Raw genomic sequence first — 21,077 nt, forward strand, 5'->3', positions numbered from 1 at the left:
TTGCAATAGTTCCACAATTAGAGAGAGGAGAAAATGTTGATTTGCAAATGTTCCACATCCTGATCCATTCTAGTCATGGTGCTAGTGTTACATACAGCAGTGAGTATAATAATTCAAACTTTACAGATACGGGAGAAAAATAAGTTGTGGGCTCAGTAACCCAAAGTAATAGATAAGACTTAACCAACCTTGGACATTCATAAAACATAATCAATTTTGAATTGATCGACAATTAAACGTGTAATGAGATGCATTTTGGCCAAGCAAATAGATAATTGAGATAATTGGCAAGGAGAAGAATTCAAAATCTCAGAATCGGTAAATTGAGATAATTGGCTCTGTGAGTATCTATTATACTCATAAGATAAGAAATGTGAGTTGCAAGTTGGTGATATTTACCAAAATCAACTCAAACCCAGACATACTATATTTTCTACAAAATAAGAAGTTACGGAACATCAATTATTTAGGAATAATTACATGGGCTAAAATGAGGTTTCATTATCTAGCTAAGCTTTGGAAAAACTCTGGCTATGGATACGTGCCCAGTTTAAATGAACCATAAAATAAATTCAAGCTTTAGTGTTAAGGGAAATTATTATTATGATAGCGAAAGGAGGGAAAAGGACTTCCATATTGAATTACATGGGGAAAGTTACAAAACTCCTAGATTTTCAAGAACGCTTGGTTCTTTCCAAAGGAAATTTAGAATTCCCTAGCTCCTTATTAACTTTCTACCTGCCTAACCCCCACCCCATGTCACAATTTTAATTCTTACTACCCTACCCGTATTCCTTATTTATTATTTTTTTTTTAATAAGAAACTGAGAAGGATTTCATTGTCAAAAGCAGCTATTACAAACAAGAAGAAAGAACAATCCCCTAGAAGCCAATGGTTTCAAAAAAGAATTTTAATTGGCAGTAATATTCACAAAGCTGTAATTACAAAACTCTTTAAAGAGCCCTCAAATATTGCTTCAATGTCTTTGAAAACTCTCTGAGTTCTTTCAAACCAAAGTCTCCATAAGGTATCTGAAACCATATTGCGCCAGAGAACCAAGACTTTTCTTTTGAAAGGAGAACCAACAACAAGCTGCAACAAAGCATCCTTACAACCTTTAGGGAAGCACCAACTTAAGCCGAAAATCTTGAACATTTTGGACCACACAACATTGGCAAACTCACAATGCGAAAACAAATGAGTATGACTTTCTGAAGCTGCTTTACACATCACACACCAATCTGGATAAATCATCATGCTAGGCCACTTCTTTTGAATATTATCACATGCATACAGGTTCTCTTGGATGTCAATCCAAAGAAATTCTTTCACTTTCTTAGAGACTTTAGCTTTTCAAAGTTGTTGATCAAACCTGAGGAGATGTTATTACACCCTTCCCATATTCCTCATCATTATAATGCTAACAAAATTTACACAAAAAGACTCATAAGCCCTGTCCCTTATGATGACACCTTAACTCACTCATTTATTGTTATGCTTGTAGGGCCCTCACAGGACTTTTCCTTATGATGACACCTTAACTCGCTCGTTTTTTGTTAAGCTTGTAGGGCAACCTTCTTCGAGGACATGTGAAGCAAATTGAAGGCTTATAATTTTCATCAATGCCACCCTCCCAAAGATTTACCTTTTCACTCAAGGTAGGAATCTACTCTCACACCCAACTATATGCTTCCGATGTGACCTATCTTTTTAAAATGCTTAGCCAAAAGAGTTTAGTGCCTAATACGACTAGAGCCTACAAAAAACCAAATCCCCACCTAAACTCCACATCCCACCTATGCTTGTCAACAAAAGACTTCGATCCCAGGAAAGTTGGACCCTAGGATTATTAAGATGGCATATCTCTCTTGTAACAATCGATCGATAGATGTGAAAATGCTAGAACAGAGGAAACTAAAAGAGGGGGTGCTTTGCAATATAACAAGAACGAAGTTGTCTAATGCAAAACAGCGAAGATAACTAAGCACTCAGGTTTGCCATTAGCTAGTGAATGGTAGGCAATGCTACGCTTGAGAGTGGCTTCTCAGAGCTTAAACAATTCTTGCAAGAATATGCTCATGAACATCTCATCCCTATATGTATTGAAAAAAAAAAACAATTTTGGTATGCCATGTAGATCAACTCAATGATCTCATTATCATAGGGTATCAGTGGATGGAGCATTAAAATGGTGCTCAAGTGCTAGAAAGTGACCATACGTCATCACTCATCAATTTACCAATTACCACTAGGATAGCATCCCTACCTTAGACTTAGGCAATCATCAAAAAGTAACTTTTACAAAACTATAATCTGAGTGTCCTATCCACATAATAGTGTTGGATTTATCAATATTTGTATGTCGTCAATATTAGTTGTTAATATTTAGTCTTTATTGTTGATATTTAGTCTTTATGCTATCTATTGCTTTCCTTGGCTGTAGTAGGTCATTCTCCTATATAAGAAGACCTAAGTTACATGTTTGAATATATCAGAATATTTTTTACTTTCTCAAATTCACATGGTATCAGAGATTTAGGAAATAAAGCCCTAATTCTAAAAACCCTAGCCATCATCAAAAACCCTAGCCGTTATCAAAAACGCTAGCCGTCACAAACAACTCACGATGTCTCTCCTCGCCGTCAGCAATCTCTTCACGGCAACTCCGCTATCGCCATCCAAACGCGCAGATTTGCCGTCCATCATCGCAGATCTGCCGTCGTTCGCAAGTTAGCCCAGTCGTCCATCAATCGCATCTCTGTGGCCATCAATCGCATATCTCCTTCACCCGTCATCGCAGATCCAATCGCCATCCGTCAATTGCATATCTCCGCCGATCGTCAATCGCACAGTCAACCGACGACCGTCATTGCCGTCCATCATTGTCGGCCGTCTCCGCTCATCTCTGCATTTTTTTTTGACCATCTTCATCGTCGCATATCCACCGTTCACCTACTCAGATTCGTTCGTAACAAATCTCAGACCCGTTCGCAGCAACCCAATCGCTGGTCTCGCTGCCGTCTACAGTCGCCGCCGATCTCTCCGCTATACTTCGTTGCCACCCCATTCGGATTCAAGTTTTTTGGGTTTTTCAAACCCTAGGCCAGTCTGGCTCACAAATCAGTCCAGGAAAGTACTTTGGTTCAAACTGGTTCGAGTTGGTTCATCCAGCTTAACTTATTCTGCCTTGGTTTAACTCTCTTGGTTATGGTTATCTTCTTTCTAATATCAATTTGTGGCCTGATTTGGTTTGGTTAATTATTTTCTGGTGTGGTTCTGTTGTCAGCTTTTGATCAGGAAAAGTTGTTTATTTAAAATGGTCCAATTCTCAACTGACAATGGTAGAGAAATGTTTGGTGATAGTCGTGGTAACTCAAGTATAGAGCAAATTCATCACATCCTAAATTGCTATCCTCCAATTTACCTTCTAATAACTCAGGTGTATCCTTGACACAAACAGGTATTTATTCTAAGGCTTTCTCGTGTAGTAACTCATCTCATGGATTATAGATTCTGAAGCTTCTGATTATATGACAAGTTCTTCTAATCTCTTTGGATCATACCTTCCTTCATATTCCAATGAAAAAGTTAGAATGGCATATGGTAGTTTTTCTTCTGTTGCAGGAAAAGGAACCATTAAATTGACTAAGACCATTTCGTTACAATCTGTCCTCCATGTTCCACAATTAGCTTTTATCTGTCAACCAATTTTCTAAAGATTCTAACTGTCGTGTTACTTTCTTTGAATCCCATTGTATTTTTCGGAATCAGAACTCGAAGAGGATAATTGGCCGCGGTAGGATGCTTGATGGTCTCTACCACTTTGATGAAGGTACCTTTAGTGATAAAATAACTCAGGGTCTTAGTAGTATTAGTTCTCTTTCGGTTAGGGAACAAATTATGCTTTGGCATCGTAGACTAGGACATCTCAGTTTGTTTCATTTAAAATATCTATTTCCAAAGTTATTTAAGGGAAGATTGTTCGTTGTGAAAGTTGTGTTTTAGAAAATCAACCATATTTTACCCAAAATTCTCTTCAGGGGGAGAAAATGAATTTGGAAGATAATTTTTGGAATATTTCTGTTCCTCTTCCTAGTCCTATCGGTTCGGATTTTACTAGTCCTTTGATGCCAAGTATAGAAACTGTCCAATCAAGGGGAGAAATACTAAAAAACGATTCTGCGAATCCTAGTTCTGAGTTAAAGTTTTATACTAGAAGGAAATTCAATTAGAGGAAAGTTACTCCTACACAAAGCCAATATGAGACTCCGATAAATGAAACTGAACTGTCTGATAATCCTCCCTCTTCAACTTTGTCTGGTAATCCCTCTTCTTCAAATTTTCAAAATAATTCTCTTGTTGTCTCCGCCCTTGATGTTCCCATAGCCATTAGAAAAGGCGTTCGAAGTTGTACCAAATATCCTATTTCGACTACATTTCATATGAAAAACTATCAAATAGTCATAAGGCCTTCAAATCTAGGATAACTAATTTGTTTGTCCAAGGAATATACATGAAGCTTTAGAAGATCCAAATTGGAAACTAGCTGTCATGGAGGAGATTAATGCTCTAAACCAAATCAGAACTTGGGAGATAGTAGAGTTGCCAAAGGATAAGAAACCAGTGGGATGTAAATGGGTGTTTACCATAAAATGTAATGCAGATGGTAGCATCGAGAGATACAAGGCTAGATTGGTAGCTAAAAACTTCACTCAACCCTACGGGATAGATTATCAGGAAACATTTGCTCCTGTTGCAAAAATTAACTTTATTAGAGTTCTTTTGTCTCTTGCAGTTAATTCAAATTGGCCTCTCTACCAGTTTGATGTGAAAAATGCTTTTCTTAATGGCAACCTTGAGGAAGAAGTTTTTATGGATTTGCCACCAGGTTTTGAAAAAGAACTCGAATGGAATAAAATCTGCAGGTTAAAGAAATCTCTCTATGGCCTCAAACAGTCTCCTAGAGCTTGGTTCGAACGATTCGAAAAAGTCATATCGAGTTATGGATTTCTTCAGATTCAAGCTAACCATACTATATTTTATAAACACTCTAAGATGTCTATGTAGATGATATTATTCTCACTGGTGATGATGGAGCAGGACTAGTTGGTCTTAAGAAAAATCTGGCAAATGAGTTTCAAATCAAGGACTTGGGAACATTAAAATATTTTCTAAGAGTGGAATTCGCAAGATCGAAGAAAGGTATATTCGTTGATCAAAGAAAATATGTTCTTGACTTACATGGAGAAACAGGATTGCTTGGTTTCAGGATCGCAGAAACTCCTATTGAACCTAATTTGAAATTACAAGCAGCAAACGCAGAAGAAATAAAGGATAGGGAACAATACCATAGACTCGTGGGAAGATTAATTTATCTGTCACATACACGACCAAATATTGCATTTGCTGTAAGTATGGTAAGTCAATTCATGCATGCACCTGGACCAATTCATTTTGAAGCTGTCTACAGAATCTTGAGATATTTGAAGGGAACTCCTGAAAAAGGTATTTTATTCGAAAAGAATAACAACTTTCAAGTAGAAGTTTATACTGATGCAAATTAGGCTGGAAGTACTACCGATAGAAGATCTACTTCTGGTTATTGTTCCTTTGTTGGAGGAAATCTAGTTACATGGAGGAGCAAAAAACAAAACGTAGTGGCCAGGAGTAGTGCTGAAGCAGAGTTTAGAGCATTGGCTCATGGAATTTGTGAAGGTATATGGATTAAAAGGATGCTTGAAGAATTGAAGGTTCCTCAGCCGACACCTATACGGATTTATTGTGACAATAAGTCTGTCATATCTATAGCTCATAACCTTGTGCTACATGACCGAACCAAACATATCGAGGTTGACAAACATTTTATTAAAGAGAAGATTGATGCAGGTACAATATGTATCCCTTGTCTTCCGACAACAAAGCAAATTGCCGATGTTTTAACTAAGGGACTTCCAAAGAAACAATTCGACAATTTAATCAGCAAGCTGGCAATGGACGACATCTTCAAACCAGCTTGAGGGGAAGTGTTGGATTTATCAATATTTGTGTAAATATTAGTTGTCAATATTAGTTGTTAATATTTAGTCTTTATTGTTGATATTTAGTCTTTATGGTATTTATTGTTTTCCTTGTCTGTAGTAGGTCATTCTCCTATATAAGAAGACCTAAGTTACATGTTTGAATATATCATAATATTTTTTACTCTCTCAAATTCACAAATAAAGATAGTCGATACTCATAGATCCATTAACAATGGAGAAACCATTGATAAAGCCTACAGAGGATCCTTGTGTTAGCAACCTACTAAGTTGGTCCACCATTAGAATAAAAAGAATAGGAAATAGAAGGATATTCTTAGAAGCTTTGAATTTGCCTCTTTGATTGCCAATAATGATTATGGAGAAGCTCGTGGATGAGATACAAGCGGAGATCCGACTATAACATAATGCCTTTCTTATTTTTCCTCTGGGAGTTTTCAATTTATTAGCGATGAGACTCACATCAAGTCTTTGGAACTTAGAAATAGTCTTGGGAAGAGCTTTAGCATCACAACTTATTTATTTACTGCCCTATCCTCAACCTATGGTTTACAGGACCGTCACCCTTCCGCTGCACCATCTTATTGTTGTTCTTACTATTCTTACCATTGGTATTAACAAAATTGACAGTAAAGACTCCTCAACTCTTCCCTCATAATGACACCTCAACCCAATTATTTTCTATTTGTTTCTGATAGGAGAAGACTTCTGTCATTTGACTGTGACTCTAGAGAAAACATCAATCAGCTGTTATATGGACCTTAATTGCAACCTAAAGCTAAATTGATTTAGGCTAATGCTATCAAGGCCATCATTTCCAAAGTTCAGTTTGAACGAAATGTGAAGATTTTTTAAGATAACCATTTAGCTTGGCAAGAACGGTTTGATTTAGTCTAGATTAAATCTTCTCATTAGTGTTTTATTTCTCCTTTATTCACAAATTATTCTTTTAATGATATTTGTACGAATTGGGGGCATTCATATTCCGTATCTAGTTTGTTTCTTTTTTCACTCCCAAAGGATTGTATTCAGAGGTAGTCTTCTTTATGTCTGGGCCAGCAATGGTGTCTGCTTTGCATAGGAGCTCGGAGGATCTTGATTACCTGTTGTGGTCTTGTCAATTTCGCAGAATTTATGGCTTCGGTTCTTTGGATGTTTTGGGATGTCTTTGGCCCACGGTAGGGATTGTAGGGCGATGTTGGAGGAGGTGGTGTTATTTTCTCCATTTCAAGATAGGGGTCGTTTTTTGTGGCAAACTTGCTTTTTGGCCACATTGTGGCGGATTTGGCTGGAGAGGAACAATAGAATTTTTAGGGGGTAGAGAGATCAGTGAAGTTTGTTTAGGATCTTATTAGGTTTCATACTTCCTTGTGGGATTCTGTAAGGCCTTTTGTAACTATCAATTAAGTGTTATTCGTTTGGATTGGAGCCATTTTCTTCCGTGGCCGTTCTCTTATAGGGTTGTTTTTTGTACGTCCTTGTTCTTCTTTTCATTTTCTCAATGAAAGCGTTGTTTCGTATTAAAATATATATATATATTGTACCCTTGAATATTTATTGCTTCTTTTCATTAATTAATGATTTTTTTTTCCTTCAGAAAAAATAGTAATATCCTCACTGCCAAAAATTGCTATGACTTCAACTTTGCAGCAAAAATGAGATAGACTGCAGCCAAAGACATAGCTAAGAGAACCTTTCGAGCCATTTCTTAACACAAAAAAGTTCATCCACAACTCTCTAGATGTAGGAAAAAAAAATGTGAAAGTATTTTTCAATGCACTAGAAATACAGAGAAGTATCCAGTAATATCTACCATGATTTTTTATATAATCCAGTTTAAAAAGCATACAAATCAAGATCGAATGCTTCAAGAATGAACAATTTCGGAAAGGGGAGGAAGTAGGAAAAAAAAATTTCTATCACAGGAAAAGAGTCCTCACGGTTAAATAACCCTCCTTCTTGAACTCCTGGCAGACTTCTATCAATAGTGAATCCAACTTTTGCAGGGCTCTTCCCAGCCAAACCTACAATATTTTGTAAAAACAGATGTATAAATGCATCATAAACCAGACATTATACCAAAAGGTTTCCATGGGAGAACACTATATACAGATGATTCTTGCAACTGCCAATGCTCCCTATCATAGAAAATACTCACTTCTACGCCACGGCTCATGTCTTGAATTACTGAAAGCTCTGAAATGCTATCCAATAGCTGCAAATACTCAGACAGGACCTGAAAAGCCTGTATAGCAGGCATGTTCGGCAGCACAGCTAGAAAAGTTAATAAGCAGACATCATTACTCCAGAAATGTACATCTAAGTCAGACACTCACAGCTCAACTAGAAAAGGTATAATAAGAAGCAAGTTCTGAAACCCACCTTGTAATAATTTCCCTCTTCAACAAGAGATTCGAGCATTGATTGCATGTCCACAACATGACGAAGCTCACTCAATACCGGAAGCATATCCTATTATATGTCAATTTTGTCGATGAGAAGTTGATTACTCAAAAAGAAAAAGAAGGGAAAGAAAAAAGAATAATTATGTACATTTTATTCTAATTGATGGCAGAAAGAATACACAATCCCAATGTTGACATTTTTTTTAATTTTGACAAAGTATGTCAACATTGTTATAATAGGTATACTATTATATAATTATGTACATTTTAGCTAGTCCTTTATTGAAATTTTACACTAGGGTCATTACGCTTTTTGTTATTATTATTTTAAACTGAAGCCCACAAAGCGCGAGGGCTTTGCGCTTCTGGGCTTCAAGGGAGGTGCATGCATCCTTCACTTCGCCGCAGAAATTGGTTACAATCGTGTGTAACAAATAAGTTACCCTTCATATTGTGCCTAATATAATATATTTTGCAGCTTGTCATTTGTATGCGAGAAGATAAAACAAAATTTGGTATCTATGCGATATGTGAAGTTTGGAGTTTAAATAGAAGATATCTCCACAAAGGTACGAAAAAGAGCATGGATAGACTATATTTTCAACAAGTTAGGCATAATTAACATATTTGTTCCAGCGTGGAGAGGAATATTATAGCATATATATTGTTGTATAATCATGTAAGAATCTTAGTTATAGAAACCTATTAGTAGTTATGTCCCATCTATATATATGACTCGAGTGAATGACATATTTAGTGTTTTCTCCCAAACCTCTCTCATTTTCCATAGGACAGCAAACATATTTTCTGGAAACATGAGATAACTGGGGGAAAAAAATTAAGAAAATGGCTTACAAAATACAAAACATAGTGTTAAATATCTTGGGATTCCCAACCATGAGAAGAAATAAATAACAAAGGCTGCAGTTCATCATATTGAAACTTTTCTTGTAATAAAAAAGATATACCAGTAGTGCTTGTTTCTTCTTGGAATTAGAGTTTACGATGAGATCTCTAGAAACTTCAAGCATTGACGAAGTCAGGTGTCTCTTCCCGTTCTACAAACACCAGAACTAATGTTATACCAGAACAACCTAGCAGGAAACTATAATGGTGCGGAATAACAAAATGTGAGTAAATAGACCATGTGCTATTTGCTAAACGAACACAAAATTCTACATAAGACTTACCCTGCAGATGACATTCGCAATTTTCAAGTCTTTCTCCAACTCCCTGACCAAATGCATCCCCTTTACTGGCCAAAAGTAAGAACCAACAGCTCATTTAACTTACATTCAATTCCAAAATTAAGCCTTTTGCCATCTACATAACCCTTACTATAGATGAAGCATACAAGAAAACAGACTTCCGTGTCAAACATCATTTTGGAACAACCACCACAATTACAAAAAATACTACATCCATTTGAGACCATTATTCAAAAACTTAACCGTATGCTGCTTGAGGTACAGCAGAAAACTAGTAGTTAGTCCACACAAGATATCCTGTACGATATTCACATTGTTGTTCTACGTCAATGATTTTTCTTGTTTTCTCATTACTTGCTTCCAATTTTCTTCAATTCACTGAATCAGGAATAGTTTCCCCAGGAGAATCAAGGTTTTGTTATTGTCTCACTATGTTATTGAGCTTTTTCTTTTTCCCTTTTTGATAAGAAATAACTTCACTGAAATATGATATTTACTAAACACCTAGAAAACAGTATTAAAAAAATAATAATAATTAAAAAACGCTCCAAAACACCTTCATGGCTCTCATGGCAGGTCGAAGACTGGCTTTTGGAATCTCTTCGAGGATGGAACCTAGGGTGGAAAGCTAAAATTCTTTGTAGTCTTTGGCTGGAAAGAAACCAGAGAGCTTTTAGAGGATTCAACAAGCTTTTTAGGATAGCTCTAATCTTACTAGTTTTTGTAATACTGTAGAACTTAGGGTCTTTCCCCCTCCCAACCCTAACCTTAGCCGCCGCTGCCCCAGCCATTCTTTTAGATGCCGCCGTGCCATTCGCCGTCGCCACTGCTCGCCAACCTTAACCCTAGCCACCACTCTATCCCTAACCCTAGCCCTTGTCGTCGACCTAACCGTTCTTCCAATCGCCGCCGCCCCTCTAATCCTAACCCTAACACTAACCCCCTCTCTAATCCTAACCCTAATCCTAGCCGCCGCCCCCTACTTTGTCGTCCTTCGTCGTCACTACCCGCCCTCACCTTTGCCATCGCCGTTGTTCCTATTAACACCGTTGCCACATCCGCGCCGCTAGGGTTTCTCTTTGTGGCCGTTTTCTCATCCAATCTCCTCCGTCCGTTTTTCTCCGACGTAGTCGCCGAATTCTGGGTCTTCCTCCGACGCAGTCGCACCTTTCGTCTTCCTCAGACGCCCCCAACCCGTTTTCCGACGTCTCTGAAACCACCAAATTGCCCGTTTTCCGACGTCTCTGTAACCACCAGATTACTTTCAGGTGTGGGTCATTGAGAAGTTGCAGCATTGAAAACAACTATTATTGGATTCAGTAGTGGGTCATGGATTTGAGAAGTTGTAGCATTGAAAACAACTATTATTGGATTCGTGTGACTGTAAAAAACTTTAGGGAGAATGTTCAGATTTCTCTTCAAATTTCCCAACTTCAGTGGTTAGAAAAGACTTTGGTGGAACTACTACATTTTCCATTGCATTCGAGATTTCTTATGCTAAGTTAGGGATGGGAATGGAACTTGTCGACTCCAAAGAAAGAGATTCTTGCACGGCTGGTTTTTGGAATGCATTGTTTGGCCCGCATCGGGTGGAAGAAAATTCATAACTGTACCTGCAGGGTCTAGAAAGAACGGCTGGGTAACCTTTTGGGACATGATAAAAAACTCCTTGGTGAACTCCAATAGAAAGCTTTTGAAGGGGGCCTCCAGCTCTTCATTTGCAGAGAGGTTAAGAAAATAGATAGCATGATGGCATCCCCTATCGTGGAGGACGAGGTTTTTGAGAGAAGAAAAGGAAGCAACTCATATTGGGTTCAAAAGGAATCCGAAGTTCTGGAAACAGATTGGGATAGCGTCATGGTTATTTCAAGGTTTAGTGTTCAAGATAGTTGGAAGGCAGTTGTTGTCTCCCTCAAAATTGCCAAGTCAACCCCTTCTTGACAGATGAGACTTTATTTAGATTCAAAAGTGGAAGTCCTTTAAACTATGATTGGCTCAATGGCAAATGGCGCAAGTTAGATGGATTTCACGTGAAAATGGAGAAGTGGGATCTTGAAAAACATGGCAGGAACGAAATGACGGTGTGTTTTGGTGGCTGGGTGAAAATTTACAACTTACCTTTAGAGCTTTGGAACACAAATTGCTTCAAGGCCATTGGAACCCATCTCGGAGGTTTGAAGAAAATCTCTTCAACAACACAACCTAGTAGACTATTCAGCAGCCTTCATTCAAATAGAGAAGAATGTTTGCGACTTTATTCCAGCTTCTATTGAGATAACTACAAAATATGGAGTGTTTGTGGTAAAAGTGGCTGCCATAAAGGAAGCTACCAAGTCACCATTTCCATCCGTTCAGCTTTCAAAGACTTCGTCTATTGCTGATTGATAACTCTCCAAAAGAGAGTTATTCTGGTGATTATTTGGGTGAAAATGTACATTAAAATGTCAAACTGTGTCGGTTTTAGGTCATAACTAGCATGAATAGTGTTTAATTGCAAATTCTTAGCTAAATGTCCTTAGTCTTGAGAACTTTAGCCAAAAACAGCATAAACTCTCGTATTTGTGATTCATTTGCACAGGTTTTTAAAGAAGAGCTAAGAAGAGAAGGAAGTGTTGAACCAGAGAAGAAAAGTCAAAGCATTTTCAAGTCAGAGCATATAAAAGCTGGAGCATAGCGATGCCAGAGCATGAGTGTCCGTACAGTTAATTCAAAAATACGGGATTTACATATGTCTGTACAATCCCCAGTCGGGTGCCCTAAAAACGGGACCCGATATTTAAAGGGAATGTTGCCCTAGCCGACAGACACGCAGATCCCAAGGAAGACAAAAATTGAGAGTTGAAAAGACCAAGGAACGGAATATACCCATTTTTGGGAGGAGAGCTGAAGCCAAAGAGGGGAAGTTCGCCATTTAGCCATTGTTCTGCTATGGGTTGTATTTCTTCTTCTTCCATTTTGTTTTCTTCACCCATTAGGAGCTAAACCCTATTTTGGGGGAGGTTTACATGTTGTAACTGACTTGCGACCGAACCTCTAGCTGCTATATTTATTTTTAAGCAAATCTGAATTCATTTCTTCAATCTTTGCATTACTGTTGGTCGTTGTTTCGTGTATGCTAGCTTCAATATTGATCCAATAGGGCTTGTAGGTGCTGATTTGTTTTGCTTGTGGTTAGCACTTTTCTATGGCTACAGGGATACTCAGGAATGGGGTCCCCTAATCATGCCAATAGTTTGAGTTTATTGCTTGGGTAACTAGCAACGGGAGTTGTATTCACTCATGTTTGGGGTATCTCGGGAGGGAACCGAGTCGAACTGGGCACTAGTAAATGTTAGATACGCTAGAGGGTAGGTTGATAACTTGTGAAAGCATGCTAAATCTCCCCCACTTTTTCCATATATGTTAATCCTCCGTTATCGCTTTCTGTGCTGCTACTTTCTTGTGTTGATAGCTTCGAAACTTTTGTCTTTTGCAAAGTTCTATCGTCCTATTATTACTTTATTTTAATTCTCCTAGATAAAATACATACCCAAACTCTGCACATATTTTATTTGTTGGTATCTGCTTGTATCGTTAAAATATCAACCAAAAATCCTTGTGGATACGACCTTGTTACGTACTACCACTGACGAATCGTGTATACTTGCACGTGCTGTCGACACAGTTGTGTGGACGCAACATTGATTCTTCAAATCCATTGGATCTGAGATACATTCCTTGGGTTTTATACTAAATATGGCATATCGATGGATCCTTCTAAAATAGCTGCCATCCAACAATGTCCTACACCTACCTCAATTAGGGATATCCAACGCTTTCTAGGATGAGCCTCTTTTTATAGAAAATTCATCCGTCGTTTTAGTACTATAGCAGCACCTTTAACCGAGACTTTAAAAAGGGCAAGTTCTCTTGGGGTACCAAGCAAACAAGTAGCTTCCACACTCTCAAAGACCGGTTAAGTTCTACACCTGTTCTGGCTTACCAGATTTCTCCCTACCCTTTGAAGTGGCTGTAGACACCTCTCACATAGGTATAGGTGCAATTTTATCACAAAAGGGTCACCCTATCAAATATTTTAGGTGAGTAAAAAACTTACACCACTGAGACAAAAATGGTGCACATATGAACAAAAGTTGTATGCATTGATTAGGGCACTTAAACAATGAGAACATTATCTTTGCAAGGAATTTATCCTTTTTATGGATCATTTATCTCTTAAGTATATACAAACATATAAAACTATCAATAGGATGCATGCCCGTTGGATCTCATTCATATAGAAATTTGATTTGTTATTAAGCATGAAGCTGGAATTACTAATAAGGTGGCTGATGCGTTAAGCAGAAAAACTAGTCTTTTAACTCTTCTTTCAAGTCAAGTCATTGCTTTTGACCATCTACCTACTTCCTACGAGAATGACAGTGACTTTCACAGCAACTGGGTTCAACGCAACCAACATGTCAATAGTCAAGATTCCATATTCTGATGGATATCTTTTTAAAGGAGACCGTTTATGCATTCCACATACTTCCCTTCGTGAAACCTTAATCCAAGATATGCATAGTGGTGGTTTGGCTGACCACCTACGTCGTGATAAGACTTTGGATCTAGTGGCAGCACGTTTTTTTTTTTGGCCACAATTACGAAAAGATGTCAATAACTTTTTTAATCAATGTCTTACTTGACAAACGGCCAAAGGACAATCTCATAATACCGGACTATACTCCCCCTTCTTTTTTTTGAAAAGAAACAAAGCATGTATTAATCACAAAAAAGGAGAACAGCCTAGAGGCGAGGGCCAAGGAGGCCCCCCCCACCAGCTATACTCCTCCTTCCAATTCCTAAATCAATTTGGGAAGATTTATCCATGGACTTTGTTCTTGGTCTTCCCAAAACTCAGTAGGGTTATGACTCGATTTTGGTTGTCGTTGACCGATTTAGCAAGATGACACACTTTCTTCCATGTAAAAAGACATCATATGCAATTTATGTGGCAAACCTTTTTTTCCGTGAGATTGTCCGCTTACATGGCATTCCGAAAACCATAGTCTCTGATCGGGACGTCAAATTCTTGAGTCACTTCTGGAAAACATTGTGGAAGAAATTTGATAAAGAATTAAAATTCAACACAACCAGCCATCCTCAAACGGACGGCCAGACGGAGGTCTAACAGAACCTTATGAAACCTCATAAGGTGCTTGGGGACCAATAAACTGAAGCAGTGGGACCTTACACTTGCCCAGGCTGAATTTGCCTACAATCATATGAAGAACAGATCTATAGGGAAGTCCCCCTCCAAGATTGTATATACTGAACTTCCTAGACTAACCGTGGACCTTGCTAATATTCCTTCCGCTTTGATTTTAATCAAGAAGCAGAACACATGGCTAAGCGGAATGTGGAGTTGCACAAAGAAGTAACAGACAACCTTATGCAAGCCACAGCAACCTATAAGGCTAGTGCAGACAGCCATTGCCGAGCAAAGTCTTTTTCTGAAGGAGATCTAGTAATGGTCTATGTAAAGAAGTCCCAAAAGGCACATATAACAAGCTGCAGAACAAGAAAATTGGACTGTTTGAGATCCTAAAGAAGTACGGAAACAATGCATTTCGAGTCAACTTACCGGCAGATCTTAAAATACACCCAGTATTCAATATTGAGGATATATATGAGTACCAAGCAGAGGATGCTTTTACACTAGCAGCTTAAACTCGAGGACGAATTTTTCCTGGACAAGAGGTAATTTGATGTAAATTAGTTACCGTCTGTTTTGTTTTAGTAGCTGTTAGTTCAGTTTATAGCAATAATTAGCCGTTAGTTTGTTAATATCTTCTGTTGAAGGTTCAATTGACTGCCTATAAAATGCCAACCTTCTCCTATTGTAAAGTCAGAAGCTAATCAATAATATTTTCTCAATTGGTTTACACCAACCACCTAATTGATACACTAAAAACATAAAATTTTGCAGCAAAAATTGAGATCCACTACATATAGAGACTCCTAAACCAAAGATTGATGAGAGAGCAGCAACCTAAATATCACCAAAGAGAAACATCAACTCTCCAATCAAGCCAAACACAAGAATAAAACCAAAACTACACCCCTAGAGGACAAGAAAGGGGTAGGGGAGTAGGGAGTAGAAAGAGAGAGACAGCCATACCCATCACTTCATGATGCTCCATTACATGGCGAGATAAACGCTCAGCCACTTTATCAAGTTGAGCTAATCTCTTGGTAGCCTTAAAATAAAGTTTTTCAAGAATTACTCAATGGGAAGAGAGATGAAAGTCAAATTTGAATAATAAAATCGGATGAAAAAAAACCAAACTATCTCAGATTATTGGATATGAATAAATGACTATAATAACTGTATAAGCATTAAAGTAGTAGATGACTGGTATTCCCATATAGTGCACTTAAATTGGGGACATGGATAAGGACAATTTACAGAATAGTTTAGATAGAAATTAGGAAAGAGAAACGAAAAAGGACAGAAACTCAACACAGACGGTAAATAATAAAAAGGATGCAGAAGAAAAGAATGTGAGATCATTAACCAAAAATTCCTAATCAATACAATATACAGTTCGTTTTTCCCATATGTCTTGTATATGTATCTACCCTGATGCTCCAAATTAACAGAGGGACGCAGGAAGAAGACTAGTTTCCCATATGATATACAATATACATCAAACAAAAAAATCATTCAGCCATGAACTTCAACTTCAGATACCAATGGAAAGCCAATGCCTAGGAAACTGAAGAAAAGAAAGAGTAAAGGATCTACAGATCCATAAAAATCCCAAGTAGCAACTTTAACATTTTGTTTATAGGGAGAAGGGTCTTTAGCATTTAAAGAGGGCATCTCGAAATTACGCAGCATGGGTCTCATGAGAACAACTACTTTACGAATCTCTATCATTTAGGAAATCAACTAGGTTTCATGATTAGATCGCTTCAACCAGAGTGTGAATTATATATCTTATTAGATCTTTTTCTAATGTATTTTCCTATAATAGAGCTTTCAGTTGTCCATTTTATTAAAGTTCTATTTGGCAGTGAATTTATTATTATGGATTGAACCGCATCCCAACAAGTGGTTTGAGATTATGATATTTGTTCTTCAATTATAAGGCCTACCTATAAGTCCAAAAAAAACTATAACCCAGAGAACTTAAGAATAACTCGTTTGGTTGTCCTGGATAGGTTGATCACCTCTTGAACTGCCTATGTCCTTCCTGTTTATCCTTCCCCATAACCACAAATAACTTTGAGCTTCTGGTAAAAGTTACTTTCCCATAACTACTCCTTCTAACTCTTGTTGTTCTCCCCTTATAATTTTAGGTAGCCATCATACTACTAAAACCCTTTACTTTCCTCTGTGGAAGCTCAAAATTTGTATGAAGGTCAAATTTTTTGCTTAGCAAGTCTTATATGGGAAATTCAACACTAAAGATCATATTTAGAGGCATTCTTCCTTCTTATTGGTCTTGGAATTTAAGGGTACTCCGTTCAAGCCTCAAAGACATAAGGTTTTTCTTATGCAGCATAGGCATAAGCCTTGAGGCACCTCACAACCATCTCAAACAATTTAAGAGCGTGGAGAGTAATTAGCGGTTATTTTGTAATTTTGTTTGAAATTGCTAATTGTGCCAGTTAGTATAGTTGGATTAGTAGACTTTAATCTTATATAAATAGTGGGTTAATCGTTTTTATTATTAATAAACTCTAGTTGGAGTTCTTTCAAGATTCCTTTCATGTTTAACAGTAAAATCCCCCCAGGGTTAGAGGACCGAAGAGCCTTAGAGCTTAAGAAGAATTGGTTTTTCACTATAGCATCAAATTGCTTTTTTCCTCCCTCATAGAAGGAATGCCAGCTGTCCCTCCTAAATTTTGTAAGACCCTTTGGAAGCTAGATCTATCCAAAAAGTGTAAGGTTTTTATGTGGTCTTACACCCTCATAGAGCTCTTTATTTTATTTTATTTTTTTATAAATAACTTGAGAGTGGAGTTAATTACAAAAATAATGAGCGAATGGAATTAATCACAAGAACTAATCACAAAAAAGGAGCAAATAACCTAAGCGCAAGGGAAGAGACATCCCCCTCCTTATAAATCTAATGATACAGAAGTTTTCATATCATGTAGGACAAAGGAGAAATCCCTTAGTGGGCTCAAAAAATATGGATGGTAAGATAGAAAGAACTCCCTCTATAGTCATCAATCTAAATTGGAGCTCCTTGTGCAGAAGAGCCTAGAAGGATAATCATCTCTCTTATTTTTGTCGGAAGTGAAATTAGTTTGGTCGATGGCTTCCATTGTTTTCAGGCAAAGGTGGTTTCCTTTGAAGATAGCAAGTGGCTAGCCGAAACACATGTAGCGGTTCATGGAGGTTTCTCACGGGAGGCGGCGAAATTCTTTTACCAGGAGAGAGAAGGAAACGATTTCAGCTCTGTTGACCGATGGAGGATAGAAGATGGGTGCAATTACCCGATGGTCAACACTAGGTACTCCCCTCACCCCTTCGAGACGGCTGGAAATGGGGACTCTGAGTAGAACCTTTTTACAGCAAGAAGAAAGTTACACGGATTTGCAAAAAGAAGAGAAAGAAGCGATGGGCCCCACAACTGACATAGAAAAGCAAAAGGACAAACTACCTTTGCCTAACTATACGGGGAGCATAGAGCCCTTCAAACCGACTTTTCCCTCTTCTCGAGGTGAAAAGAAAAGGACAAAAGACAAGGAGAAGGTAGTGTCTTTTTCAAAAAGCAACCAAACCCGTTTGTTTAAAAAAAAAGGAGTGATTTGCTCTACAGACTGCGATAGAGAAAAGGAAAAGGAAAATGATGGAAACAACTCATTAGTGAGTCTATAACAAGGCCTGATACAAGATATCGAGGAGGAAGACTCAGAAGATAGCGAAGAGGATATTGATCACTTTCCTTTTTCTAAAAAGCTGGTCCGTAATTTATGGAAATGCAAAATGTGCATCAAGCCTATCTCTAACTAGGGGAGTGTTTCAGCAAACAAAAAATCTAGATAACTTACCAACTTGTTGAGATCGACGGAGAAAGAAATAGAAGCAGAAGATGCTCATGTAGAAGAGGGACTGCTGGTTTCTAAATGAAACTAGTCTCGTGGAACGTTTGAGGCCTGGGTGCTCCCTCCAAAAGAGCACTCGTCAAATCCCTTTTGGTTAAAGCAAATTCGGACGTGGTCGTCATACAAGAAACGAAAATTCAATCGTTTGATAGAAGTCTAGTGAAGGCCATCTGGAGCTCTAGAGATGACTTCTGGCAAGAAATTTTTTACTTGAATGACCTGTGCGCGAACCACTCGGGGTGATTTCAATGTGGTAAGAAGATTAGAAGAAAATTCCAATCGGGGTAGATTCACTAGAAATATGAAGTTTAATTTGCTGATTGATGATCTGAACTTGTTTGATGTACCCATGAAGAATGGTTCTTTCACATGGTCTGATTTAAGAGAAAGGCCGGTAGCTACTCGCATCGATCGGATCGGTTCCTTCTCTCTAAAAGATGGGTTGTTGCTTTTAAAGAAGTTGAGGAACGACTTCGGATGAATTCCCCCTTCTTTTGAAGTTAGGCAATCATAAATGGGGTCCTTCCCCTTTTAGTTTTGGGAATATGTGGTTAGATAATCCCTCGTTCAAGGAAAAGGTAGAATCTTGGTGGAAATCCAATGGCTGGGATACTCTTTTGTGGGAAAGCTAAAAGCTAGATAATTTAGAAGTGGTTGGATTGATGACTGAGACAGAAAGAAGGGAAAGGGAGGAAAAAAAAGGCCTATTTAGACCTAATCATCAGTGAACAAAGAAAGTGGGCACAAAAATGTAAGCTGGTGTGGCTGAAAGGAGATGAAAATTCCAACTTCTTCCACAAATGGTCTTCGGCTAGAAAGTCCAAGTCTATAATATCTATGCTGGAAACAAACAACAGGACTTGCTAACCTCAGAAGAAGAGATTGAGCAAGAAATAGTTGGGTTCTACAAATGCTTATATGGTGAAACTTCAGGGCATTGGTTCCTCGTAGAAAACGTTCAATGGGTTAGCCTAGAAGAGAATTGGAAAGTTTGGCTTGAGAGATCCTTTGATCTAGAAGAGAGTCAAAAAGCGGTGTTTAGCCTTGGGAATTTGAAGTCCCCTGGACCGGATGGCTTCACAAATGAATTCTTCAATAAGTCTTGGAACATCCTCAAGCATGATTTATTAGGGGTGTTCCAAGACCGTTTTAGAAACGGTATCATAAACCGGCGTACAAATGAGAATATGTTTGCTTGATTCCGAAAAAAGCGAAGGCGATAAAGGTGGGGGAGTACAGGCCGATTAGTCTTGTGACTTCTTTGTATAAGATCTTATCAAAGGTGCTAGCAGAAAAACTTAAGAAAGTTTTTCCTTCTATTATTCAGGATGCTCAGTCAGCTTTATGTTATTCTAATAGCTTCCGAGACGGTGGGAGACTCGGAGGTAAGGAACAAGTCTGGTTTTGCCCTCAATCTAGATTATGAGAAGGCCTATGATAAAGTGGATTGGTTGTACCTTGATGTGATGATGGAACAAAAGGGCTTTGGCCCTCAATGGAGAAGGTGGATAAAAGGATGCTTATCTACAGTGAATTTTTCCATTGTCATAAATAGTAGACCGTGGGGAAAAATCTTGGCGAAAAGAGGGTTGAGGCAAGGGAATCCTCTTTCTCCTTTCCTCTTCACATTAATTGGCGACTCCTTTAGCCGAATGATCCACTATTGTAGTCAAAGAAGGCTGATAAAAGGTTTCGGGGTTGGTAGACAGAAGGTAGAGGTATCTCATTTGCAGTATGCGGATGACACAATAATTTTCTGCCCGAACGAACCAGGTATGATCGATAGATGGTGGATGTTTCTAGACATTTTTCTTAAAGCTTCAGGGCTGACTTTGAACTTACGAAGAACTCTTATATGGTTACATGTGGAGGAAGTTCTGCTGCAGACCATGGCCAACAAGTGGGATGCAAGGTAGAGATGCTTCCTTTTTCCTATTTGGGAATACCGTTGGGAGGAAATTATAAGAAGAATCTTTTTGGGACCTGTTAATTGACAAAGTGAGGAAAAAGTTTGACAAGTGGAAGAATCTCTTCCTCTTGAAAGGTGGTTGGCTTACTCTAGCGCAATCAGTGATCACTAGCCTTCTTTTTTATTTCTTCTCGGTCCTAAAAGCCCTGACGAGGGTGATAAAAGAAATAAAGAAGCTGACAAGGAACTTCTGGAATGGGGGGATTTTGAAAGGGGCGTGCAATCACCTAGTGAATTGGGGGAAGACAGCTCTTCCTTTGCAGTTTGGAAGGCTTCGAATAGTGGCATTACAACGGAAGAACAATAGCTTACTTCTCAAGTGGCTTTGGAGATTCACTCAAGAACCCAATTCCC

General features: G+C 38.2%; 1 protein-coding gene across 3 annotated transcripts in view; it reads right to left on the reverse strand.

The window, feature by feature from the left end:
- LOC111020518 (coiled-coil protein) overlaps window positions 1-21,077 on the reverse strand; it is a 49,365-nt gene that overhangs the window by 14,884 nt on the left and 13,404 nt on the right. For 2 of the 3 annotated variants that reach the window (XM_088122127.1, XM_022297208.2), the window contains 6 exons: window positions 15,813-15,891; window positions 9,635-9,699; window positions 9,413-9,502; window positions 8,422-8,511; window positions 8,198-8,284; window positions 7,980-8,063 (listed from right to left, as the gene is read on the reverse strand). In XM_088122127.1, coding sequence (XP_087978253.1) covers window positions 7,980-8,063; window positions 8,198-8,284; window positions 8,422-8,511; window positions 9,413-9,502; window positions 9,635-9,699; window positions 15,813-15,891 — 495 coding nt within the window. The remainder of the gene's footprint in view (window positions 1-7,979; window positions 8,064-8,197; window positions 8,285-8,421; window positions 8,512-9,412; window positions 9,503-9,634; window positions 9,700-15,812; window positions 15,892-21,077) is intronic. The other variant, XM_088122129.1, reaches the window with a different exon arrangement.

Source organism: Momordica charantia (assembly GCF_013281855.1).
Source record: "Momordica charantia cultivar OHB3-1 chromosome 3 unlocalized genomic scaffold, Mcharantia_2.0 BLBB01000003.1, whole genome shotgun sequence".
Lineage (NCBI taxonomy): Eukaryota > Viridiplantae > Streptophyta > Magnoliopsida > Cucurbitales > Cucurbitaceae > Momordica > Momordica charantia.